This window comes from Chroicocephalus ridibundus, chromosome 3 (genome assembly GCF_963924245.1).
Source record: "Chroicocephalus ridibundus chromosome 3, bChrRid1.1, whole genome shotgun sequence".
Taxonomy (NCBI): domain Eukaryota; kingdom Metazoa; phylum Chordata; class Aves; order Charadriiformes; family Laridae; genus Chroicocephalus; species Chroicocephalus ridibundus.
Genome location: NC_086286.1, coordinates 59,190,044 through 59,213,279, shown reverse-complemented (window position 1 = coordinate 59,213,279; position 23,236 = coordinate 59,190,044). Strand labels below are relative to the sequence as shown.

Here is a 23,236-nt window from a genome sequence, read left to right as displayed (position 1 = left end):
TGCTTGAAGGTGAGGAAGTAGGGAAATTACCATGCAAATTGGATAAATCGTCTCATAGATATCAAGCCTTCATTACATTATGCTATCTTTGTCTTAAATACGTGACTTTTTAGTGGTCTTCTGACCAAATGGGAAGCACAAATGTGTATTCTACAAGAGTATGTATTGCATTAAGAGCATCACAAACTATTGTCGTGTAAGGTCATGTTACTTACTAAGGAGAGAAGAAAGAAGACACCAAAGCGAGGGGTTTTTTGCAAGACCTGTTGTCATGCAAGACATGACTCAAGCTCTGAGACTAAGTATTCTCTAGAAAGGGATTTCAGGGCATGTTATTATTATGAGAAAGTTTTCATTGCTTAGTGGTTAGTTAGGCAAATCAACTGACATAAGTATAATCCAGATTTGAATTGAAGTCTAATAAACATTCTGCCTTCAGGACTGGGAAAAATCTGAAAAGGGTATAGGAGACTCCCTGGAGAAGCTAAGATCATTCAAAAAAAAGCTTTCTCAGCCTTTGCCAGAACACCATGATGAGCTGCACGCAGAGCAGATTCGATGCAAGGTAAAGCACTTGTTCTCTGTTGACTGTGTCATTTTGTCTGCCTTTGTGCAGTAACCTTTTTCATTGTTAATAGGCTTCACATTACTGACTGTGCAAACCAGTCAGCCACCCCTGTTAGAAGAAACTATCCATGTAATGTTTGGACAGCATAATACCTGCAGGGTAACTGTAGATCTGATCAAAGTGAGAGCAGAACAGGGTCTGAAAAGTATTGTAGAAGTGCTGAATACTGGTGTGTTTTTATTATAGAAATTCTAACTTCAGATTTAAACTCATGGTACCTAAACTGTTGTTTTAGTGCTTTTTATTCGAGGTGAGATAACTGTGGGGAGTCTTAGATAACACTTTGATGCTATATTCTTTGCACCTTAGAAACGGATTACAGATTGAAAATATTTTCAGTACAGAGGACTCCAAGCCAATAATTGGAATTCTCAAATACCTTTGAACTTTAGAGAGATTTGAATAGTATATTAGTTTGTGACTACTTGCCACAGGGCTGATGTATCATTCTCTATTGGGGAGTTACTTCTCTCGTAACTGAAAATATCGGTACCTACGAGGTTGGTGTTTTCTTTTCTTTTAAATGGGGCTGAAACAGTCTGCTTGAAATGGTGGGTCTGCTCAGATATGACTTTAATTCAGTGGGATAACAATGCTTGTCTTTGTGCTTCATCAACACATTCAAATCTTTATTTGTTAGCAAACTGGTCCTTTTTCCTTGTGCACTTCTTTTAAGGAGTTAGAGAATGCTGTTGAAGGATGGACAGATGACCTTGCACACCTCTCTCTGCTGAAGGAGACCCTGTCTGCGTATATCAGTGCAGACGATATCTCAATCCTCAGTGAGCGCATAGAGCTTCTGCACAGACAGTGGGAGGAGCTGTGCCACCAGGCAAGTATAGTCCTGAGCACTGATATGAGTACGCAGGCTACAAAAGCATTGGGGAAAAAAACTGAATGCAAGTGGCAGCTTTTAGAAAAGGTGCATGTAGGCGCACTCAGATTCAAAACTGAACTCTTGGTGAATCAGGGAAAAGATCCATTGAAATGCTTCCTTTAGTTACTGATCTCTTGAACTTTGTCATGGCTGTGAGGTCATATTTAAGCAACCTTGAAAAACGATGAAAAGAGTCACGCTATGTGCTGTGGGACTGTGGCATGTCTGGCTACGGAAAACACAGAACTAATATAGTTTACGGTGCTTTGGTGGAGGAGCTGCGCTCAGAAGGGATGTCCCTTCCCCACTCAACATTACTGTATTGTACCTTCAGTTCTGCTGATAGCTTCTGCTTTTTCAGACTTTGATGTTCGCATTTCTCTTAGTCTGAGGGTTATTTTCTTGGCTGCGAAATGAGCTGAGGAATATAGTTTGATTTTTCAGGTACGTCGTGCTATTAGTGTGTTTCTGGCTTCCATTTTGCACTCTGAAATCCAGGTAGTCGAGTCTTCCTCACCCAGCTTTTCAGATTATCCTAATGTTATTTCTGCGGTTTAGTAGAGATTGCAGTCCAGATATACCAGGGTTAACTCTGAAATAGTTACCTCAGGTAAGGTACCCGTGAAGGCTTCAAAAACCCCCCAAAGCAGGAAAAAATGCTTCACAGTTCACAGCACAGAACTTGTTATGAGTTAGTTGCATTTGAATGCACCAATGTAGATACATCTAAACTACGGCGTAGTTAGTGCGTGTAGGTTTATGGTAAAGGAGGAAGTCAAGTAGAGAAGTTTTATCTTAGTTTTGTGTGTGCTGAATGTTTCAGGATGTAACCTACCTAGTGCAACACTTTGTTCAACTGCTGCTTATTTCCTGAAAGCTGCCATCAAGTTTAGAACCGCAAAAAGGAAATGAGAGATCATGTGTATGCCCTTGTTAAACCTAACACGGTAGTTAAACGCATCACTTCTGTTTATGAAAGGGCAGATGCAGTCTTCATCTTCTCAGCTGAAATGCTGATACAAACTCAGAAACAATGCAGATTACCCTGGGGAGGAAGTAAGTAGTTGTACAAATGTCTGAAAGTGGAGAGGTGACTTTGCTGCTCACCCTCTGCTGCTATTTTTATTTCAATGTCTGTCTATTACAATTCATAGTTGAAGATAGTACCGCTGCTGTAGAATTTCTTAAACATGGCAATGTTTTCCTTCCTCCTGCATTAACTACAGCATTAGCCTGTTTGATGTTTTGTGCTTATTCTTTCCTGTCAGGGCACACCTCAGTCCTTTGGAATCTCTTAGTGTCCTGCCCTTTCAAGAGAAATAATCACCTACAAAACGAGTGTATTGGCACTCAAGTAGAAAATTCCTTATGCAAAACATAGCGTATCTTTGATTTAGTTTTGTACTTACAAATAATGCTGATGTACAAATTACATGGTCTTTTTGAGTTTGGCCTGTGCTATGTATATATCTATTTTTTTTGCTTTAGCAAGCATTTATATCTTCCTTTTTTACTTAATCTCTTAGATTAAAAAGAAACTATTAGTATACTTTATAACATTTTATAAGTGAGCAAAACTTGTAAGAAAATTAGAGACATTATAAAACAAGATATTGATAGGCTACTGAGTGTAATGCTTGGATGCCTCTCTATGCATAGAATGTAGCTAACAGGAAACCTGAGATTAACACTTACTTCTAAACTTTTGCAGGGCCAGAGGAGTTCACATTGAGGCACAAAGTGTTTCAAGCATCTCTTAAACGCATTGACTATTCTGTTTTTATTTACTCTGTGCAAATGTTTGAAGGTCTCCTTACGTCGACAACAAGTTAGTGAGAGACTGAATGAGTGGGCTGTCTTCAGTGAGAAGAACAAGGAGCTCTGTGAATGGCTGACACAAATGGAAAGTAAGGTTTCTCAAAATGGCGACATCCTCATAGAAGAAATGATTGAGAAACTTAAAAAGGTATAGTGCAGTGCATGTACACTTACACACTGTTCTTTAACTGCTTACTTGCTTTGCGTTGCAAAGAGGATACTGAATTAGCTGAAATGGAGATTTTACCTTACACTGATGTTTGTAAGTTCCAGTAAGACTGTGTTTATATTCTTCTCTCACTATGGAACATTTTCCTCCTTTCTTGAGGTAGAACCTCCCACAGTATTAGAAAATTAACTGAATGCAAAGTCAAGACACCTGAATACATTACTAAATGTCCAATCAGAATTGCGTGTATTGACTTTAACTATGGCAGATATATTTCTAGAAGGCGTTGTGTTGTGTTTTGTTTTGGGGTTTTTTTTCATTCTTCTGATGAAGTTGTTCGTGGTTGTACACCTAATGTTTAAGAGATTGTCTCTCCACTGTCCCAATCATCAAAAAACCAGCATTCACTTGTATTTTTGTATGGTTCCTTTAGTAATGTAGAGAAGAGTGTATTCAGAATAAGTACCCTGACTTCTGATTGCTCTTTACTGTCCAGGATTATCAAGAGGAAATTGCTGTAGCCCAGAAGAACAAGATCCAGCTCCAGCAAATGGGAGAGCGACTAGCAAAAGCTAGTCAGGAGAGTAAGGCATCAGAGATTGAGTACAAACTTGGCAAGATCAATGACAGGTGGCAACATCTTCTAGATCTTATTGCAGCCAGGTAAAACAGTTGTTTTGTTTCAAAGTGCTACGTGGGACAGATTAATTTGCTGGAGGTCATGAATTTAAAATCTTTTTATTGTCTGCCATTTCATCATTAACTGTGAAATGAGTTTATTCTTAACCAGCAACGTGTTTCTGTGAAAATCACCTTCCTGTTTTACTTTACAGTACCTGACATCATTTCTTTTTAAAAAGAAAAAAAAAAAAAAAAAGAGTCAATTGAAAACATTATCTGCTAGAATGACATAGGATCCATTGCAGTCAGATTTAGTGAGCCTTGCTCCAGTACCATCTTACTTCAGACAAGTGCTTAAAACTGAGTGCAAATGTAGTTCTTCTCAAAAAAAGTTCTTGGCAGAGGAATCAAAAAAGTGCATTTGTAGTTTTGGATTTTGAGAAGAGCTGTTCCAAAACTTAAGTCTTAGTTTTTCTGCCTGATTAATTTTTCAGTGACGGAGAAGAGTAATTGCAGGTAGACGTTACGCACACTGGGTTTAAAGATCCTTTTTACTCAAGGGCAAAAATACAACAGCAAGTTTCATAACTTAAAGAAATACAGAATTGTTGTTTGATGTGTGAAGAAACTGTTTTATTTCTTTCAATACTTTCCACTGAATCGTGCTACAGCCTCCCTCCCATTACCGACAATAATTTTGTCACAATTTTGCACTTCAAAAAACGTACATATACTTTCTATTTTACACTTCTGTGATGTAAGGACATATGAATTAGTAATACTTTAGTCCTGTTAGCAGCAGAAGAGTTTGTTTACTTTCGTTGCCTTTTTTCATCCGTTCTTTTTTCAAATGGTTTTACTGCATTCCTGCTCTGAAATCTGTAAACATGGGAGCAGTAAATTTTATGTAAGCAGAAGCATTCTGGTGGCTCCAGCTCCTTTTATAGTGATTCATTTTAAAGCAATGAACACTGTATATTTCTTACAGAATAATTAAGTCAGGAAGCGGTGCATTACGGTCGAGGAGCCTGCTGGTTTCAGAGGATGTGGTACATCACCAGTTGTTGAACATGAAGTATATTTACCGTATTTTTGTGTTTGTCTTTTGAAACACCTACTCAGACAAATGTTCAAATAATACCTTCAGGAAGCTTCTAGTGAAAAGTGATTGCGTTCAGAAACTGCAAAACACATCTTTAAAAGATCTGTATTGTCTATTCAGTATTAGACATTAGCGTCCCCTGCAGGGACAGGTAAGGGTTCAGGATTCTGTATCATTTTTGGGGTGGGGAGATATAAACTGCAATGTCATACACTTAAACTTTCTCATTCTGTTATCGTGAAGGAAGGTCTCATGTCCTAGTTCTAAACTAATTTATGTAAAATATTTATTTACTTTTATTTCCAGATCATTTCAACTTAGCCTTCTAAACTAGCGTGCTCAGCACTATTGTTGCAATTAAACATACACCACTTTCCATTCCAGTGCTTACTGAAGTGGAAAAAAAACTTTGCAAAGTTTGAATATTGCATTGCGGAAGTTACAAAGTAAATGGTGGAGAGGTTTGATGCTAGGTTGTGGAAATCTTGCTAGTTCAGCTGTAGTTTAGGCTGATAGCAGTTAAAGCCCAAGTTGTTGATTAATGTATGTACGAAGTACTTGTATTGATGGCTAATTCCCACTGGACAAAAGGATCTGCATCCTCCAAAATAATTTTTAGAAGGCTACAGAGGCTCTTTAGAGTATGTTGTTATATACTGGGGTGTGTTTCTGTTATGATATGTTGGAGTTTGGAATGTGTCCTATAACATGATTTTGGCTGCACTCAGCTAGTAAATGCAGATTGATTGTTCTGGTGTTGAGAGTAAAACACATCTTTTCATATTCTGGGTCCCTGACAGCATTAATAAATTATCAGAGCTTGTGTGCTTTTTTGCAAAGCTACAGTCATCCCTTGCCTTGGAGCATTTTTCTTAGTTGTTTGTTTCCGACAGCTGTGAACAATTAGAAAGTGGTCTGTGAAAATGCTTTAGTAATATAGAATGGTAATATGAGTCCAGTCTGATTCTTTACCTGTTGATTTTATACTGTGCAGTGGAACTTCTCCATTCACCTGTAAAAGCCTCTTTCTTCCTTTCTCCCATTCTGTTTCCTTACCCAGTTTTTTAATTGCCTCTCCATTCTGAGGAGCTCTGTAACTACAGAAGAGACAGCTACAGAAAGGTAGCTATGTCTCCGCATCAGAGACTTCTGTTTCTATCCTTCTAGAACATTTTCTTCCTTTCAGATGAATTTTTCTGATGCGTCAGCCCAGTGAAAAAAAAAAAATGTTACAGGTGTTTACAGCCAGGAAGCAGCGCTATAGCTGCAACTGCTCAGGCTTTGCAAAGAAGGCTTTGTTGTATGTGTTTTCATCCCTTCCCACTGACAGTCCACATTCCTGGAGATCAAGTCTGGCACATGTTGATGAATGCAGGTTTTATTTAGAAACATGACCACTTGTCACCATTCAGGCTCATGTTATCAGGCAACGGCTGCTGGCATTTGTTTGGCGTGCAGCGTTTTCTGTACAGTACTCACCAGTAAAGAGAAGTGTGTCCCCTTTCCTCCCCCCGCCCAAAGCACAGTGTTCGCAGGCTTTTCGAGTGGAAGTTCTTCTTTTTAATGCTGGAAAATTTCATGGTGGTGGCGGAGGACTTGCATGCTGTGAGGATGGCGGAGGACGGCAGTGTGGATTCAGATCTCCCAGACTGTAATTGTGATATCACAAGGCAGGCAGCTATTTTTGTTTGCTTTTGATTGGTACAGTTCTTTCTGAAATCTTGGGTTGCTGGGAAAGTAATTGAAATATTGATGTGTAGAAATCACTGCCTTAGCTAGAAATTACTGTTTTCTGCTCAGTTTCAAAATAGTTGACAGTGATAACAGCACACTTTGTTTTACAGCTAGTACTTTTGGATCACAGAGTAATTTTTTGTTACTGATGCATTCTTAGAACTAGAAGGATCTCTTAGCTCTCTGAAAGAAACTGTAGACTGGTTTTACTGCTGTTTTTAAGTACAAGCGCATGTACACACATGAGAGAAAGCAGACCTTGTATTTGTCTGCTCGCTGTTTGTGTCATCAAAGGGGCATGGCTACAAGCAAAAGACAGAGAAGGAGCGGCACTGTAAAGAAAGTATTTCAGACTTATCAAAGCTGATCTGTCCTGTACATATTAACAACGGTTTTGTAACTGCATGTAATACTTGAACTCAGCCTACATCATCTTGGATTTTTGATTCACCTTCTCTTTTTCCCTCTTCACTATATCTTTTCTAGAAGTTTTGCTGTTGTTCAGATCTCTAGAAATTTACTATTTGAAAGGGGAAGCTCTCATCTGAGGAGCAAATATAACTGGCGGTACTAGTGTCCTGGTATGCAGTAGTACTGTGCCTTGGACGATAAAGCTCCTTTAATCATAAACATATTGTTTTTAAACTGATTTTAAGTGTAATATTTTTCACTGTTCCATAGAACATGCTCTTACTGACTTTTTTGTGTTGCTTTTAAAGTTTAATATAGCAACCAGCTGTCTAAATGACTAACACAGTAGCTATGAGTTCTATATGATGCATTGTTATCTACTTACAGGGTTGTTCCTTTTTAGGTTTAAGAGGAATCTAAGCCTGTCTAATTTAGTACTAGTTGAATTAAAGGCATTTGTGCTTATTTTCAGCTCCAACTTGTTCTCCCACTGGTTTTTATTAATGTAAAATATTTTAAAGTTATTACTATCTTGGGGAAACCAAGGTACGGTAATTGGAACACGGAAACATAAGCATCATAAGCCAATTCAAATTTTTTGGATGAGTTTTTGTCAGTAAACCGTAAAAACAAGCAATTGAATTCTGCTGTATTTTCCTTTCTGAGAGTCTAAAGCGTTCGTCAAATGTAGTAAGACTGATGTGTGTGTGTCTTATACAAAAACCAGCCTTTAAAACAACCATGTCATGGGTCCAACCCTTTGATTTCAATGCGAAATCTTTATTATCAAGGGAGAAGAGTTATGTCAAGTCTCTTGCAGTAATATGCATAGTGCTGTAACAAAAACATGAGATGATTGTTGGAATAATTAACTGTTTAAACATAAACTTAAAAATGAAATCTCAAAAGGTCAAAATTACAGTTAGCTAGAGATCCTACATACTTGGTTTTAATGGTTTATAATTTGACCTTTGTCTCTAAGCAGAGCTTTCGGTTTCATTAGCTTTCAGGCCCCACCAATAGCATGGAAATATGGGATTTTGAGCTGTTACATTTTTGAGAGAGAGATGTTTCTTGCACACACATTATGTAATCGTTGTACACAGGCACAATATTCAGCAAGATGAAGAGCATAGGCATCTTCCCTACTGTAATTCATAAGGAAAACTCTTAGACGCAATGGATTACATCTCTTACTTGTTCGCAGATATGTTTTCAGAGTAGCTAGAGGCACAACAGCACTGTATTGCAGTTGAGTCAAAAAAAGTAAGCCCAGCATACTCCAAGAAGCACTTGTTTATGTGCTTCTATTTGTACCACAGGCGAGGAACCTGTTAGGTTAGACTCAGTACAAAAAAAGAACAGTGTTAACAGTAAGGGAGTAGCAGGGAGCTGGAGCTAGGAGGGTGTTGTCCTTGACTTTTTTTTTCTTTTTTTCATTTTTGTCTTTTTTTTTTAACTTTTGGAATTGAAGTGTAGAGAATTGCAACAGTTTGGTGGGAGGGCAGGTTTAGCCCTAGGTTTTTGTCTTGGATGGAGTGTTCCTTCAGTGTGTCGTGCTTTTTTCCTTCTTCTCTCAAGTCGGTCATGTGGCTGAAAATAGCTCTATTTGGGACGAGGTTGGTTTTTGCTCTGGCAGGACTGTGCCATGCAGTCCGCCTGAGGCAAAGAGGGTACTTTCTAAATAACGGGCCCTTTATCAGATATTGCACGCAAAATGTAAATAAAATTCAGCACAGAAGTTAGGGTGCTATATAGTTGCAAACAAGAAAAGCCTGGTCAGCAGCTTGGGCTTGCAAATGATAGCGACGTTTCTTCTGTACAGGCCTGACGTGACTCATTGTTCCCTCTCCCACTCCAGCATGCCTGCAAAGGATCAGCAGCATCCAGCCTTGAAAATCTAAGCAGGAAATGGGCGGGATTTCACTCCTCTTAATTAATTGTCAGAGACTGAAAAGTTGTATGTGAGTTCCAGAAGAGTGATAACTAACCTTCTTGCTCACCCTATGAGCAAGTTTCAATTGGTCCAAACCCACAAAGCACTGTATGTACAAACATAGGTGATGAGGAGATGTTGCCCACAGACATTGGTTGCCTCCTGGTATTTCTCCAAGGCTTAACCCACAGTCGTGTTTCAGGATAACCTGATGATGGGGACTGGGGCAGTCTTTCAGCATGATTATATTGACTTCAGTCCCTTCATAGTCAGATTTTCAGATTACCCAGATTTTTTCTTATTACCAAGATGTTCTCTCAGATCACAACCCTGCAGCCGTTGGTCATGAGACTCTGGCAAAGAAGATGCATTTGAGCTGTTCTTAAGTGTGTCTGGTGCTAAAGAGCCACAATTTGACCATCTGTGATCTAAAAAAGAGGGCTAGAAAGAGAAAAATTTGAAAGATTTAACTTTTAAGTTGACGCTAGGATCTCTGCATTTTCTTTGGTAAGAAAAGGACATCTATATTAGACTTTATGGTCAGCTGCAACTACTGCTTTAAATATCGAAACACTTGATAAATTTGCTTGTTAGTATTATGGAAAAAATGTGAATTGCTCTGCTTGAATTATAGGACAGTCAGGTGGCATTTTGTTTGTTTGATGAATCTGGCAATCTTGTATTTTTCAACCTGATTTAGTCAGTCTATTCCCAGCTGCTCTCATCTCTTAAAGCTTTCTGATATTGAAACACTAAAGTGGAAGAGCAGTGGAAGCATAAAAGGGAATGTTACTCAAAATTGTTTGTGGTACTACATAAATGGGAAAAAAAGAAAGCTTAGAAACCATTTCAGAATGCACTAATGTGTGTTATGTAACATGGCGATAGGAAGGAGGGAATTACTGACAAAACATTTTTGCAGTTGAAACAGGCTGAAGGAAAAAATACTGAGATAGGATGAAGGTTTAGTCAAATTTTCCTCACTCTCTAAGCTTAATGTTCCCTTGAATAAAAAAATCCCACTATTTAATTTTTCCATGACGTTGCTGTTACACGGTCAGAGTCTCAAGAAAAATACTACTTAGAAATCACCATGCAGTTACTTTCCAATTTCATCTGTTTAAATCTGAATTAGTCCATTAAGACCAAGAACAACTTAAAACAGCCCGTGGGATTCAGGAATTCTCACTAAATTCTCAGCTGGATTTCTCTCTCCAAAACTTATTTATTCGAGGACAAGTCTTCACACTGGAACAGGTTGCTCAGAGAGGTGGTAGATGCCGTATCGCTGGAAACATTCAAGATCAGGTTGGAGGGGGCTCTGAGCAACCTGATCTAGTTGAAGATGTCCCTGCTCATTACAGGGGAGTTGGACTAGATGATCTTTAAAGGCCCTTCCAACCCAACCATTCCATGGTATGTTTACGAAACATATGTTTATGTTTAGAAATCACCGGAGTGAAAAAGGCCTGTTCACTCAGTGCACTCCACCAGTAGTACTGGTTAAACAGATAAGGTACAGAAGCTTTGAAAATGTTGTCTGGCATTAGTAAGCTCTTAATTTTTCTTAATTGGAACCTATGAATGCAGGACTATTTGCACATATAAGATACTTCTGTTATGTAATAAAGGCAGACTTCAGAACAGAACTTGCCGTCTAAGTTAAGTTTCTCTGAAAACTTCCCCAAACACATGCTGTGGAAATTCTCCTTTGGGGTGTCATTATGGTGCCATTTCTTTTACTTCACAGGGTAAAGAAGTTGAAGGAGACCCTCGTTGCAGTGCAGCAACTGGATAAAAACATGAGTAGCCTGAGATCTTGGCTTGCCCACATTGAGTCAGAGCTGTCCAAACCTATCGTCTATGAAACTTGTAGCTCTGAGGAGATACAAAGGAAGCTAAATGAACAGCAGGTAAAACACAACACACTTATCAGGTGCACGATGACATGGGGAGAACCAAAGTAGAGTGTCTTTGGGCTGGCCGTACCCGGCTCAATGCTGAGAGGGCATGAGGCAAAGAAGTGTTTAAATATCAAGGCAAGTGGTACTTACTGTGTCACTTATAGAGCCTTCTGCTGGCTTTGACATCGAATCCACCAGGAGCTGATTGACCTTTTCAAGAAAGGTAAGGCACCAAGAGATGTAACCTGAAGGAGTTATTGCAATTGTTTTTCCTTTGGGGTTTGTGGTTTTTGTTTGTTTGACTTGTCTGTTCTCAGAGGCAAAACTGACACCTATTAGACCTTGCAAATTTTGCACATGCTTGGAAATGACTATTTTTTAGCAACCTTTCTAACTCATTTTTATTTTGCAGTTTGTTTGAGAATCACTTTGCACGCAAAGATGCATGAACTATATATGTGAAGTTAAAATTGGTTGGTTTATAGCACACAAAGCCTTTATGCAGTGCTCGAACAAAATTGTCAACACTGGAATGGGCAGAAAAAATGCGAAGACAACTAGGTTTTGACATTAAAATTAATGTTACTCCTAAGAAGATTTACTATACTTTCTCTTTTCTGTTCCACTTCACCGCCCAGTGCAGTTTTAGCTAGAAGCACATTGCTGGGGAGGACTGTTGTTCTGTTGTGTTCCTCTTAGTTATTTATTGGCAAAAATACCTTTATCGTGCCTCACTGGAGATGAGTTAGATGCTCTCCTGAGTTCTTTCTCCAGGAGAAAGAAATGTGTGGGAAGAGGAGTGCCAGAATGTTTGGGGGATAATTATTTTATGAAGTGTACAAACTGATATTTTGCTCTTTTGAGCTGAGTGTGGGACTGAGACCCAAGAACCCCCTCAGAGTTTTTGCCAGCTCCCCAATTGATTTGCTACATGGCTGCGCAGAATTGCTTATTAATATTCTATATGTAATTTACATAGGGATAATAATTTATAACACACAAGCGTCACTAACAAGTGGTGTTTCTCAGACAATAAAGTGCTGAGCAGGGCTAAACATTGCTGTCAACAAAGTAGATACTTGAGATCTTTTACTAGCATCCCTATGCAGGCATCCCGCAGTTTGTTACAACCACTTCTTATGGGTCTTATTTTGGGCACAGAGACTGGTGTATCTCTGCCTTCTGCTGTTTCCTTGTGGTGGTCCCCATGCAGCAGCAGCATGCCACGATATTCCGTAGAAGTGTAAGTGGTTTAATTTGAACTCCAAAGGGGAGAAATAGAGATGAATCTTTTCCTGGGATGATGCCGTGTTTGGAAACTTCATGATGATTTGATTTGATAACACTCCATGCCATGGTTATAATAATAATTTAAAAAAAACCACCCACCTTCAGTGTATGGCAACAGCAACCAGTATTTTTATTAGTCGGAGGCTCTATCACTATCCACTTACCTCAGAAGGTGAGTACATTGGCCATCTTCTCAAGTATTTCATCCCGCTTTCTTCTTCCATTAGTGATCTTATGTTGTTTTCCATGTTTGGCTTTCCACTGAAGTCATGTTATCTTCCCTGCTCGTACTACTAACGGTTGTTCATATACAAAATTACATTAAAAACATTATGCTGTGAAAGAGGAGGGCCAAATTCAATTTCTGTAGCTCCATTATCTACTTCTCAGCGTCTACTTCACTGTAGTGAAATTAAAGATACAATTTAAGCTGGATATCCCGGGGAAGGTAAGGTATCTTCACTGCAGTGTTTTACCAGGGTCAAAAACTGCATTTCAAGGATTACTTATTTGTTGACTTTCTCAATCTGCAACCACTTGAAATGTGGAAAAAATGGTGGCTGCTTTTGTGTTGATAAAGGAAAAAAAAGCTGTACATGGGTGACAGCAGTGCATAAAAGTGATGCTCTTTTGTGAACTAATCCAAAGGCTAAATGTGCTCTAATAAACATAGGAAATTTTAAAATCTGGTGAAGAAATATAAGGCTATAGAGAAAAAACAGTGTAGACATTGCTTGAAGAAAGGTTCTGTAGGTAAATTAAAAAGTTTAAACCTTGGGAAACCTCAGGACCACTAATTGGCAGTTCTCACTACTGTTCAACTCCAAAACAGCAGAGAAGAGATTGTGTTACCTGAACTTACTTAACCTCGAGTCTCATAGCTGTCTGGAGTATGTGTTTCATAGAGTATTATCTGTTTATAGTATCTGCCCTTATATAACATTTCAGGGTGGGTAGAAAGAAGAATAAGCACTTGGACATCACAATGAAAGAGTATTTTCCAGGCAAGTGAAAGTGAAAGGGGCAGCGCTGAGGAAGAAAACATTGTGATTTTCCACTTGATGGTCTCATGTAGATGTTCACAAAATAGCCTTGTATTTCATAGATGAGAAGAGGAAATAGATTACCTCATTGAGTCCAACCCCAGTTATCCCAAACAACCAAATCAGATGGTTGATACAAGTTCACCTTGCTCCATTTCAAATTTGCTGAGGTTTTTAGAATCTACATTTAGATCTCATTTCCTCCTGGAAGGTATTTTCAGAACATCATATTGATAGTTTTAAGAAAAGTTGCTCTAGTTAGATGCATGTAGACACAGTATATTTACACTATATTTCCCTTTGCATGTTATGGTTTACTTCACTAGCAAAATTATAAAGAGCTGTTTATCTCTACTCATGCTCAAGCTGACAAGTTCTTGTTCTCCTAAATAAAATTCCACGTTTCTAATGGTCCTAGTAGTTCTTTTCTTCATCTGAACCAGAAGTGAACGTAGTATTCTAGGTGCAATATATCACTTTTTTAGTGTAGTCAAATCAGTACTTCTTTGTCACTATTGGAATCATGTTGTCTTGACTTTGTTACTGCCCATCCTGATTTTTCCATCTAATATTCCGATGATTCATTGCAAATGTAGGCAGAAGTCAAGCAGGGTTTCTTTTCTTGCACTGCTCCAACAGTAGTAGACAATTACTTTTCTGGCTTATCTTAACTGGAACCTGTACTTCAAAACTGAACCTGAAACATTGCTTCAAGATGAAACATTATCATCAGTGTAGAACAAGACATTGCAACCTGGAAACTGACAGGAGAGATAATACTGATCACATGATAAATGTGTAAGTGTAAGCGCATTTTCTTTAGCTGTCCTGAATTTTCCTTTTCCATTTCCAATGAAAATGCTATAGAACTGGAAAGTTGAAGGAAGTAAAATATCCTACTAGAGATGCACTGCTCAACACGTGCTGTTGCCCATCTCCATGTCAAACATGCCACTCTGCAGCTGGCTAACCTGGAGAAAAGTAGATTCGCAAAGGGAACCTCCATCAAATCCTTGCAGGAGATAAGAACATATTTTCTTGTCACACTTCTCTTACTAACTTCTGCTTTATGTTCTCTGTGATAACGAGAAAGGGCTGGGAATAACTCCACCATTTATCGGTGATGTTGATTAAATGTATGTGAAAGGTGCTCAGCTGAGCATGCAGAGCTCTGGCAGTTTGTCCCAGGTGATGGTTTGGTGTTCGTAGTCCCTGGGAGAGCTGTGCATGCTGCCAGGTTCTCCTGGCACCTTTGATAACATTGCAACACCACTTGCGCAGATGCAGTATCTTAATAGGTATACATTGGATGTTTTTTCTCCTGTTTGCAAGCTTATTAATATTTTTTTAATCAGTAGAAGAGAAATGCATTTGTATTTATGCATGTTTTGCAGTTTCTCTTAAGGATTAATTTCTTCACCTGCAGGAACTTCAGAGGGACATAGAGAAACACAGCACTGGAGTGGCATCTGTTCTCAATTTGTGTGAAGTGCTTCTTCATGACTGTGATGCTTGTGCCACAGAAGCAGAGTGTGACTCTATCCAGCAGGCTACACGCAATCTGGACAGAAGGTGGAGAAACATCTGTGCAATGTCAATGGAAAGGCGACTTAAGTAAGTCTAAAATGCCTGTAAATTAGTATTTCCTTTCACAGGCACAAATACAGGATGGGATGTATGTTACAGGGTTGCAGTAATGAAGAAAAGGGTGTAGGGGTCAGAAAAAGGCCATATACTGAATAAAAGCCAATAGCTGTAACTCTATGGGGAAAAAAAAGGAAATTTCAGGTTGCATTTCTATGTGCCTTTACACATGGTACAGATATGAATTATCAAGTTTTGCTCAAAAGACTTTTGATGGAATGATGTTTTGTTTCCCATGCTTCATAGAAATTATGAGAGAGAAAGTAGAGAAAGCTTAGGTGATAGCAGTGACTCCAGGAGATTTAGAAAACATGACCTAAAAGGGAGACTTGTAACACTTAAGTTTACCCTAGAACTACAGACACTGATGGGGAAACTAGTTATCAAATGGGTGGAATGTTATTCCAGGTGTTAGGATTTTCATGCAAGTGATGTTCCTCAATGAGTTTCTCTTATGTCTGATTTTGTTCATTTGGAAGAATTTTAGAACTGAGCACTCATTTGGAATTTCATCTGCCCACCTTAGCTTTGCTGACCAAGTGTGGGCCATAGGGCCTGTGCACCTGGGGTGTGATCTGGTTTCCTGCACGTGCTTAGACATTCTGTACGCTGCATGCCCATGATAACCAGAAGGTTCCTTGTTTTCTATTCCCATCTAGGATAGCATGTGTGATTTTAATGGCCATAACCACGTAGGCTAGATTGGGACAACGCTACATACTCTGTGCTGACCAGCAATAATACATGCTTAATTTTTTGAACTCCTGTATTTATGAAGATTTTTTTTTTTTTTAAGTTATGAGTCTGGTTTCTGTAATGTTTACACAGTCATATCAAGAACTCTAGGTAAAGTTTATGACTTTTCAAAATGCGGAGTTGAATTTTATATGATCTTCGGGTTTGTGTTTTTAATGTTTTTAGTAAAGGTTTTCTTTATTTTATGGAAAAAAAGTGTTGCTTTAAGTTGTGCTGCTTTATATCCACAGACTGCTGTCTTTAAGTAATTTTATACTATTGCTGTGGTAATTCTTGTATAGCGTGTGTGTGTATGTGTGTGTATATATACATATATATATATATATACAGTCTGCCTTGAGAATATACAGGTGCTTCATACCTTTGTGTCCAGCAAATTAATTCAGAACTATTTTAATTTAATGCATTGAACAAGGCATTGAACTCTATTTTATTTTCTTGCAATGTACACATTATGCCATTAGTAGATTTGTACCAGTAAGTTAACCGAGCTATCAGTATTTATGATCTTTATTGTACTAGAAACAGTTACTCCTATAAAAAAGCAACTTTCCAGAGGTCAAACTGCAGGTTAAACAGCATATCATCAACAAAGCTTAAATTTTGCATGGATCAAGTCCGTTTCAGACCTGCATATCTAAGATTTGGGAAAGATGTATTTTGTATGTAAAAACAGACAAAGTTCTGCTGTAGCACAACCTGTCCCAAAAAAGATCTTGTTATTTTGAATCAAGTGGTGTTGAAGTTCTTGGGATTTTACAGTCTCAGTATTAAGCCAATTTGATTTCAGGATCAAGAGTCAGCCACTATTTTTACATATTCAATTGAAGTAAAATTGTGGTTTTTATAAATGTTGGAATAACTGTCAACTTTTTTTTTCAATAAAAATATGTTTACAGAGTATATTGAGGGATAGCATTTTACCACGTTGGTGAGCGCATGGAATAAATACATTTGTGTCCCTTTGCAATGCAGAATAATGACTAAGAACTTTAAAATAAATGCAGCAACATCTTTAGTATTCTGTAAGAAAAAATTCTGCAGTTGAAGACGGTGTGGAATTTCTAGTCTCTAAAATACTGGCTTAGGTACCTACGCTGGGACTGTATTTCAGAAGTTATTTAGCACGTGCTCAGATTTTTAGAGCTCCTATTGCATACTTACAACTTCCTTTTTATACTCATTCCAAAATTAGATGCATTAAAAAAAAAAAAATGTCATCATCTTATTCTAGCTCAGTCTGGAATGAGCCAGCCTTCCCTGTGCTCTGTTTATCAGCCTGCCTGTCTGAGTTAGATTAAGAGCCAGTTATTTTCTGGTGCAGCGCTGGTTTGCTGTTGTAGATGATTAGTCGAAGTCCCGTAGGTCAGTCGGCCTTCAGTCTGAGCATTCCCTAATTTTCCATTATCTATTGCAGAATTGAAGAGACGTGGCGGCTGTGGCAAAAGTTTTTGGATGACTACTCTAGATTTGAAGACTGGCTAAAAATCTCTGAGAGGACAGCTGCTTTCCCGAGCTCCTCTGGTGTGCTTTACACGGTTGCTAAGGAAGAACTGAAGAAATTCGAGGTGATTTATAATAGTCGAAATTTAATATCTACTGATCATATTACGGCAGCCAGCTGGTGTTCTTCCTTCCCATACACAAGTCACTCAGCAGAGACACTGCATTAATATAGTGGAGTTGATGATTTTGTGGCTGCCTTCAGTGGCAGGTTTCTAGGATGAAAAAAACGGTGGAAAGTGGCAAATGAAAATGCTAATAAATCAGTCCACTCTCACTTGCTGTTTGTTCACCAAATGTAGGCTTCTCACCTCTTTTATTGCTGCAGCTTTTTAATATGTCCAGTCAGTAGGTGCTCCAGAGCATTCATAAATCTCCCTTCACCAAGTGCCTCTTCAAATGCACGCTACATGTTTAAGCTTTTGCTTTGAATTTATCCCTCATGTCTGTAACTCTCTGAAACCAGCCCTCTGAACTGTGTTTCGTACAATGCACACTATCCCCATTTTAGATCATTATCTCTGAAATTCATGTTTGTGCAAGTATTGTTACATGTCCACATGGTGTCCCCCGAGACTTAAAAGTGAAGTGCATGCTACAAAAGTGCCAGGCTGTCATTTCAGTCAACGTTTAAGAGCTTGTTACGTAACTCTGTTTTGTCCACTACAATGTGATGATGACTTGTCTCATAATGACCGTGGAGTGTATACCTCTGTTTACGGCACACACACACATGCCATGTGACTAGTCCCAGGTGGAAATCTTTTGCTCAGTTTCATATTTGCAAGGAGTATATCAAGATGAGAGAGAAAAATAATTCTGAAGAAAGAGAACAAATTGTTTAGGCTATTCTGTAAACAATCAGGTGCTGTGAAGTATTTACTGTGAAGAAGAAATTAAAATTTTAGACAATGTCTAAGACCGGTTAATATTTTTTAGTTTGACGATTAATTCAAAAACATAAACTGTGAAGCTCAGATTCAGGTTTTATAATTGACATTCACATTTCTGAATGCACTGGCCAGGTTTTGGTTTTAAACACTGCTAGACTTTATTATGGTGAGGTAGGTTGCCATAGTATAAAAACATTTGCCTCCTGGACACAAGTACTCTGTCTCAGACCTGCTTCCCGTTGTCCCTATATTCAGTGATCGAGATCTAAATCTCTTGTTTAGCGAGTCTCCATATGAGAAACAGTACCAAAAATATCTTGGCTGTCTTAGACTTTGGGCAAAATCAGATCCCCTGTAAAAATCAGTTTCATTGAACCTCAGCCTTTATGGTGATCTTCCCTTTCCTGCAGATTTGTGGAATTTTTACTGTCTAGAGAGTGTCAGCAGGAGCTATCTGTGAAGAGAACAGTTTAGCATTCTCTCCAGAAGCCTGCTTTCCCTGCAGTTTTTCTCTTTTTTCTTCTTTTTTTTTTTTTTTTTTTTTTTTTTTCCTGAGCACCTAGTTTCTACACCTACCAAAAAGCAGGAATGCAAGCAACAAAAGTTGTGGTGTTCAAATTCAGTGGCATTCAGCAACCTCACTGTGAAGTTAGTATAAAGTCAGCCACATATACATACTAACTGAAGCAGGTTTCTGCTTTAACTAAACGTTGTTTTTCTAATTTTATTTTCCCCTACATATCTCCAGTCAAATTATTAAAAAAAAAAAAAAACAAAAAAAAAAAAACAAAAACAAAAACAAACAAAAAAAACCAAATCTAAAACAAACCAAGAAAAAGAGCCCAGCAGACCACGTAAGAACCTTTCAGTTCCTGAGCAGAGAGGTCCGAGATGGCTCTCACTGACTTGATTGTACAAAATCAACCCCTTCCTCTCTAGTAGTTTATGGAGAAATGAAAAAAGGTTACAGGAAGGAAGGCAACAGATGAATTCTTGCATAGCTGAGCTGAAAAAATGGAAGACAAATACACAGCTGTTCTTTTGCTGGACAAGGCTCGGTAACAGGTGAAACAACAACTGCACACTTCCAGATTTCATGATCCTAGTAAACACAGCCAGATTTGTGCCTCTGATATGAGAATTGCTTCCTTGTGCAATTTTAGGCGAATTCAGTTCTACTGAGAATCTCACTCCCTTTGCAAGCCCATTTACTCCTTGTCAGTTGTCCCCTACCCAATTTGATGGCCATTTAATGAAGGGAATAGTTATATTGAGAGGACTCTACAGACTTTGATCTTTTTTTCAAACCAGCTTCTTTACTTTTGTCTCTAGTATTACAGCAGAAATGTGCTTATTTCACTTTTAGCTTTGACTGGTACAGTATGAAGAGTATATACTGTTTATGAAATCTCATGTGTTAGCTGATTTTAATGAAAACTTCTGTACGGAAGTATATTACCTTTCACACTTCTCCAGTCCCTTAGTAAGAGTGGTGTCTAGTTTTGGGAGAGATTGACTGTCTATTTGCATTGTGAGGAGTATCAGAGAGCAAGTTTGTAGCACTACAACAGGAGCCCGAACCTACTTGTATTCAAGAGAGAGCTGGTGTAGTCTGTTTTTAAGTCTTCCTTTGACTGATTGCTTTTCTGTTTCTGTGACAACTTTTTTTTTTTAAATTATTCATCTCTTTGAAAAAAAATTTTGAAGGGCTTAATTCAGTCAGCCCCTTACAAGGTGCTTTCTCCGACTTGCTTTGCTAGTCACAACATCAAACTTCTGAGCTAAGCCACCTACTGTTTCTGCTCCCCGGCTGGGTGACTGAGGCTTTTGTGACAGGAGAGGAAGCACTGAAAGTACATGGTGCAGACATTTGCCCAGGCATAAGTTGGTATGGATGTTCATGAAATCTTCTTTCCATGAAAATACGAAGACAAAACTTACTTGTATACCAGTATACTGAAGATAAAGAGATGATTCCGTTAGTAGCGGTTTTCACTATTTTTGGTAAAACTCAGAATAAACAATTGCTCAAATCTCTTCAATGTTTGCGCTTCAGTGTGTGTAAGGAAGTCCAATGAAGCCACAGGAATCTTGGATTTCTGTTCATTTTTTAAAAAATGTTTCATATTCATAGTTTGTGTTTCTGTTCTCAAATACGAACGCGTGTGATTGAGTAGACAGGGGAGTCTTTTTTGTGCTGATTCTGCCTTTGTAACGGGTACTCATGTTGCAATTTCTCATTCAGTGAACAATGTCATTTTTGTAAACTTTTTTCATTTTTTTTTGCTCATTTTAATCAGAAGATCACTGCATCCATAGCAAAATCTATGGGCTAACGCAGGTCAGAGTGTAGAAGTAGGGGCAAAATAAGGGGAGAGACTTATTTATGTCTCCTGATTTCAATAATTAAAATCTGATGGTGTCTTTTGTTCATATTGCTTTAGGCTTTCCAGAGACAAGTGCATGAAAGTCTCACTCAGCTGGAACTGATCAATAAACAGTATCGCCGCCTGGCCCGAGAGAACCGCACTGACTCTGACTGCAGCCTCAAGCAGATGGTTCATGAGGGGAACCAGAGATGGGACAACTTACAAAAGCGAGTTACCTCCATCCTGCGCAGGCTAAAAGTATGTTTCCATTTTTAAGCCCTTCAGTTTCACTACTACACTTATGAATTGGGGGTACTGCAAAAGCTTCTGGTTTCATGCATTTGCACAGTGGTTTGGGGGGGATTTCTAGCCTTGGAAGAGGAAGGGAGCTTATCAGCTCACTTTGTCTGAGGAAACTAAAGCATGAAGTCTGTGGGGAAACGCTTGGTGACCTCAAACACCACCTCCTTCATAGAAGATAACATTCATACCTCAGCTAATTGCAGCTGTAGATGATGTTACTGAACAGGGAACCTTAGAGAGTACGTAGGAAATGAAAGAAAGAGGTGTATTGAGTTTAGACTAGGTTTGAAGGGCATGAAAACCATTTCGTCAGAGAACCACTGTTGCCAGGGTTTTTTCGGCTGTTTGGTCATGTTGTGCCATTCCATTTTCCATTCCCCAGCATTTTATTGGCCAGCGTGAGGAGTTTGAGACAGCACGTGATAGCATCCTGGTATGGCTAACAGAGATGGACCTGCAGCTGACCAACATTGAGCATTTCTCAGAATGTGATGTCCAAGCAAAGATAAAGCAACTTAAGGTAAAGAATGATTGAATAGTAACAGGAAGCAGTATGAGAGAAGGGATAAAAACATTCATGGTGGAAAATAATTTAAGAAACATTACGCAATAATGCAGCCTGTTACAGTCCCTTACTTGCAGGCTGAAACTTCAACCTCAGAAGTTATGGGCTATGTCAGGTTTCAATACATACTCTTCTGCTAGAGTGGAAGATCTTTGTGCTGTGAAAAATTTTCAAAAAACTAAGGGTGATAGTCTCCATTCGCTAATCAAGAGAGCAAGTGTCGATAAAAATTATTAATGCCAAGACTCCGTTATTGCTGACACCTAAGAATTACTACATTTTTCAACAATTCCTGCATCAGAAAAATAATTTTCTGGAGAGAAAAATATCAAAATATCCAAAATTCCAGTGTGTTAACTTTAACATCTGTGCTTATTCTAGACATTTGGTCATGGGTATGGCTTGTTTAGAGAAGAGCTTTCTCTCCAAATACAACAAATGAGGAATGAGATGGTAAACCATGAAGTGTCACTGTTTTTGGCTAGAACGATTGCGGATTTCTAAATTTAATTGCTCATGATCCCTGTTTGTTACCTACACCATTCTTGCTGAAAAACTTTAAGACTTGCATCCTTAATAACTTAGGTGGTTGTAATGTTGATTTCGTTGATTAAGCATGGGTCTTTTTTTAATGCAGGCTTTCCAGCAAGAAATCTCACTGAACAACAGCAAAATTGAGCAGATAATTGTGCAGGGCGAGCAACTCATTGAGAAAAGTGAGCCCATGGATGCAGCTGTCATTGAAGAAGAACTAGATGAGCTGCGTCGTTACTGTCAGGAGGTCTTTGGACGTGTGGAACGTTACCACAAGAAACTTATCCGCCTTCCTGTGTGTATACTCACTTACAAACATATTTGCTTGGTTTGTTGCCATTTTACAAGTGTGAGAATGAAGAAAGGGAAAGAGGTTGAAATGAAATGAAACTTCTGTGACTTTCCAAAAACCCTGTGGTTTAATTTTGTTACAATCCTGACCATCTGCCTCCCTTCATTATATACAGCTTATGTCCTGTCCAGGGAGCAAACTCACCAGATCTGGAATTTTTGTAAATCATCATGAAAAATCCATGCAAACTGGAGATTTATAAAACTTTATTAATGGAGGTAGAAGTGTGGTACTGGTAATTAGAACATCTTCCCACTCTGTCAGATAGTTTCATTGGCAGCTTATTGAGTTCTGTTTTGTTTAAAAAACAGTGATAAGGCGATTCTCCCCATCAGAAAAGACATAAATTTGTCTCCAGAACTGAACACACAGCTGAATAAGTGAGAGCAAAATGATTTTTGGTAGCTCAAGTCCTACTGAAGGAAAGGAACAAAACCCAGGGTTTTCAAAATATGAAAGAATATAATGAGAGCAGTGGTCAAGATAAAGGTCACTTATGCTTCCTATGACTTTTCTTTGACTTGATGTGTGCACTGCAGTGGCATCAGTAAAAAGTCTGGAGACGTTTGCTTGATGTGAGACTTTGTGGTGCCTTAAGTAATTAAAATGAGCTGGCATTATTAACTTTTTTGTTGCTTAGGTTTTTTAGTGCATCTTAAAACAATGAAGGGGAAGTGCAAAAGAATAAAAAATGGAAACCCCAGCAGTGTGACTGTTACCTAATGCTACTTTATTTCACTGACCCAGACTGACCATGCAGCGCCTCTGCACGTTTCATTGATCC

The 23,236-nt window shown here is 38.5% G+C and overlaps 1 protein-coding gene across 14 annotated transcripts in view; it reads left to right on the top strand.

Moving 5' to 3' along the window:
* The window catches only part of SYNE1 (spectrin repeat containing nuclear envelope protein 1), a 308,297-nt gene that overhangs the window by 263,399 nt on the left and 21,662 nt on the right, over positions 1-23,236 (top strand). For all 14 annotated transcript variants that reach the window (XM_063329322.1, XM_063329317.1, XM_063329326.1 and 11 more), the window contains 10 exons: positions 440-565; positions 1,305-1,460; positions 3,313-3,471; positions 3,989-4,155; positions 11,047-11,209; positions 14,960-15,147; positions 17,351-17,501; positions 20,774-20,956; positions 21,384-21,521; positions 22,204-22,395. In XM_063329322.1, the coding sequence (XP_063185392.1) occupies positions 440-565; positions 1,305-1,460; positions 3,313-3,471; positions 3,989-4,155; positions 11,047-11,209; positions 14,960-15,147; positions 17,351-17,501; positions 20,774-20,956; positions 21,384-21,521; positions 22,204-22,395 (1,623 nt within the window). The remainder of the gene's footprint in view (positions 1-439; positions 566-1,304; positions 1,461-3,312; positions 3,472-3,988; positions 4,156-11,046; positions 11,210-14,959; positions 15,148-17,350; positions 17,502-20,773; positions 20,957-21,383; positions 21,522-22,203; positions 22,396-23,236) is intronic.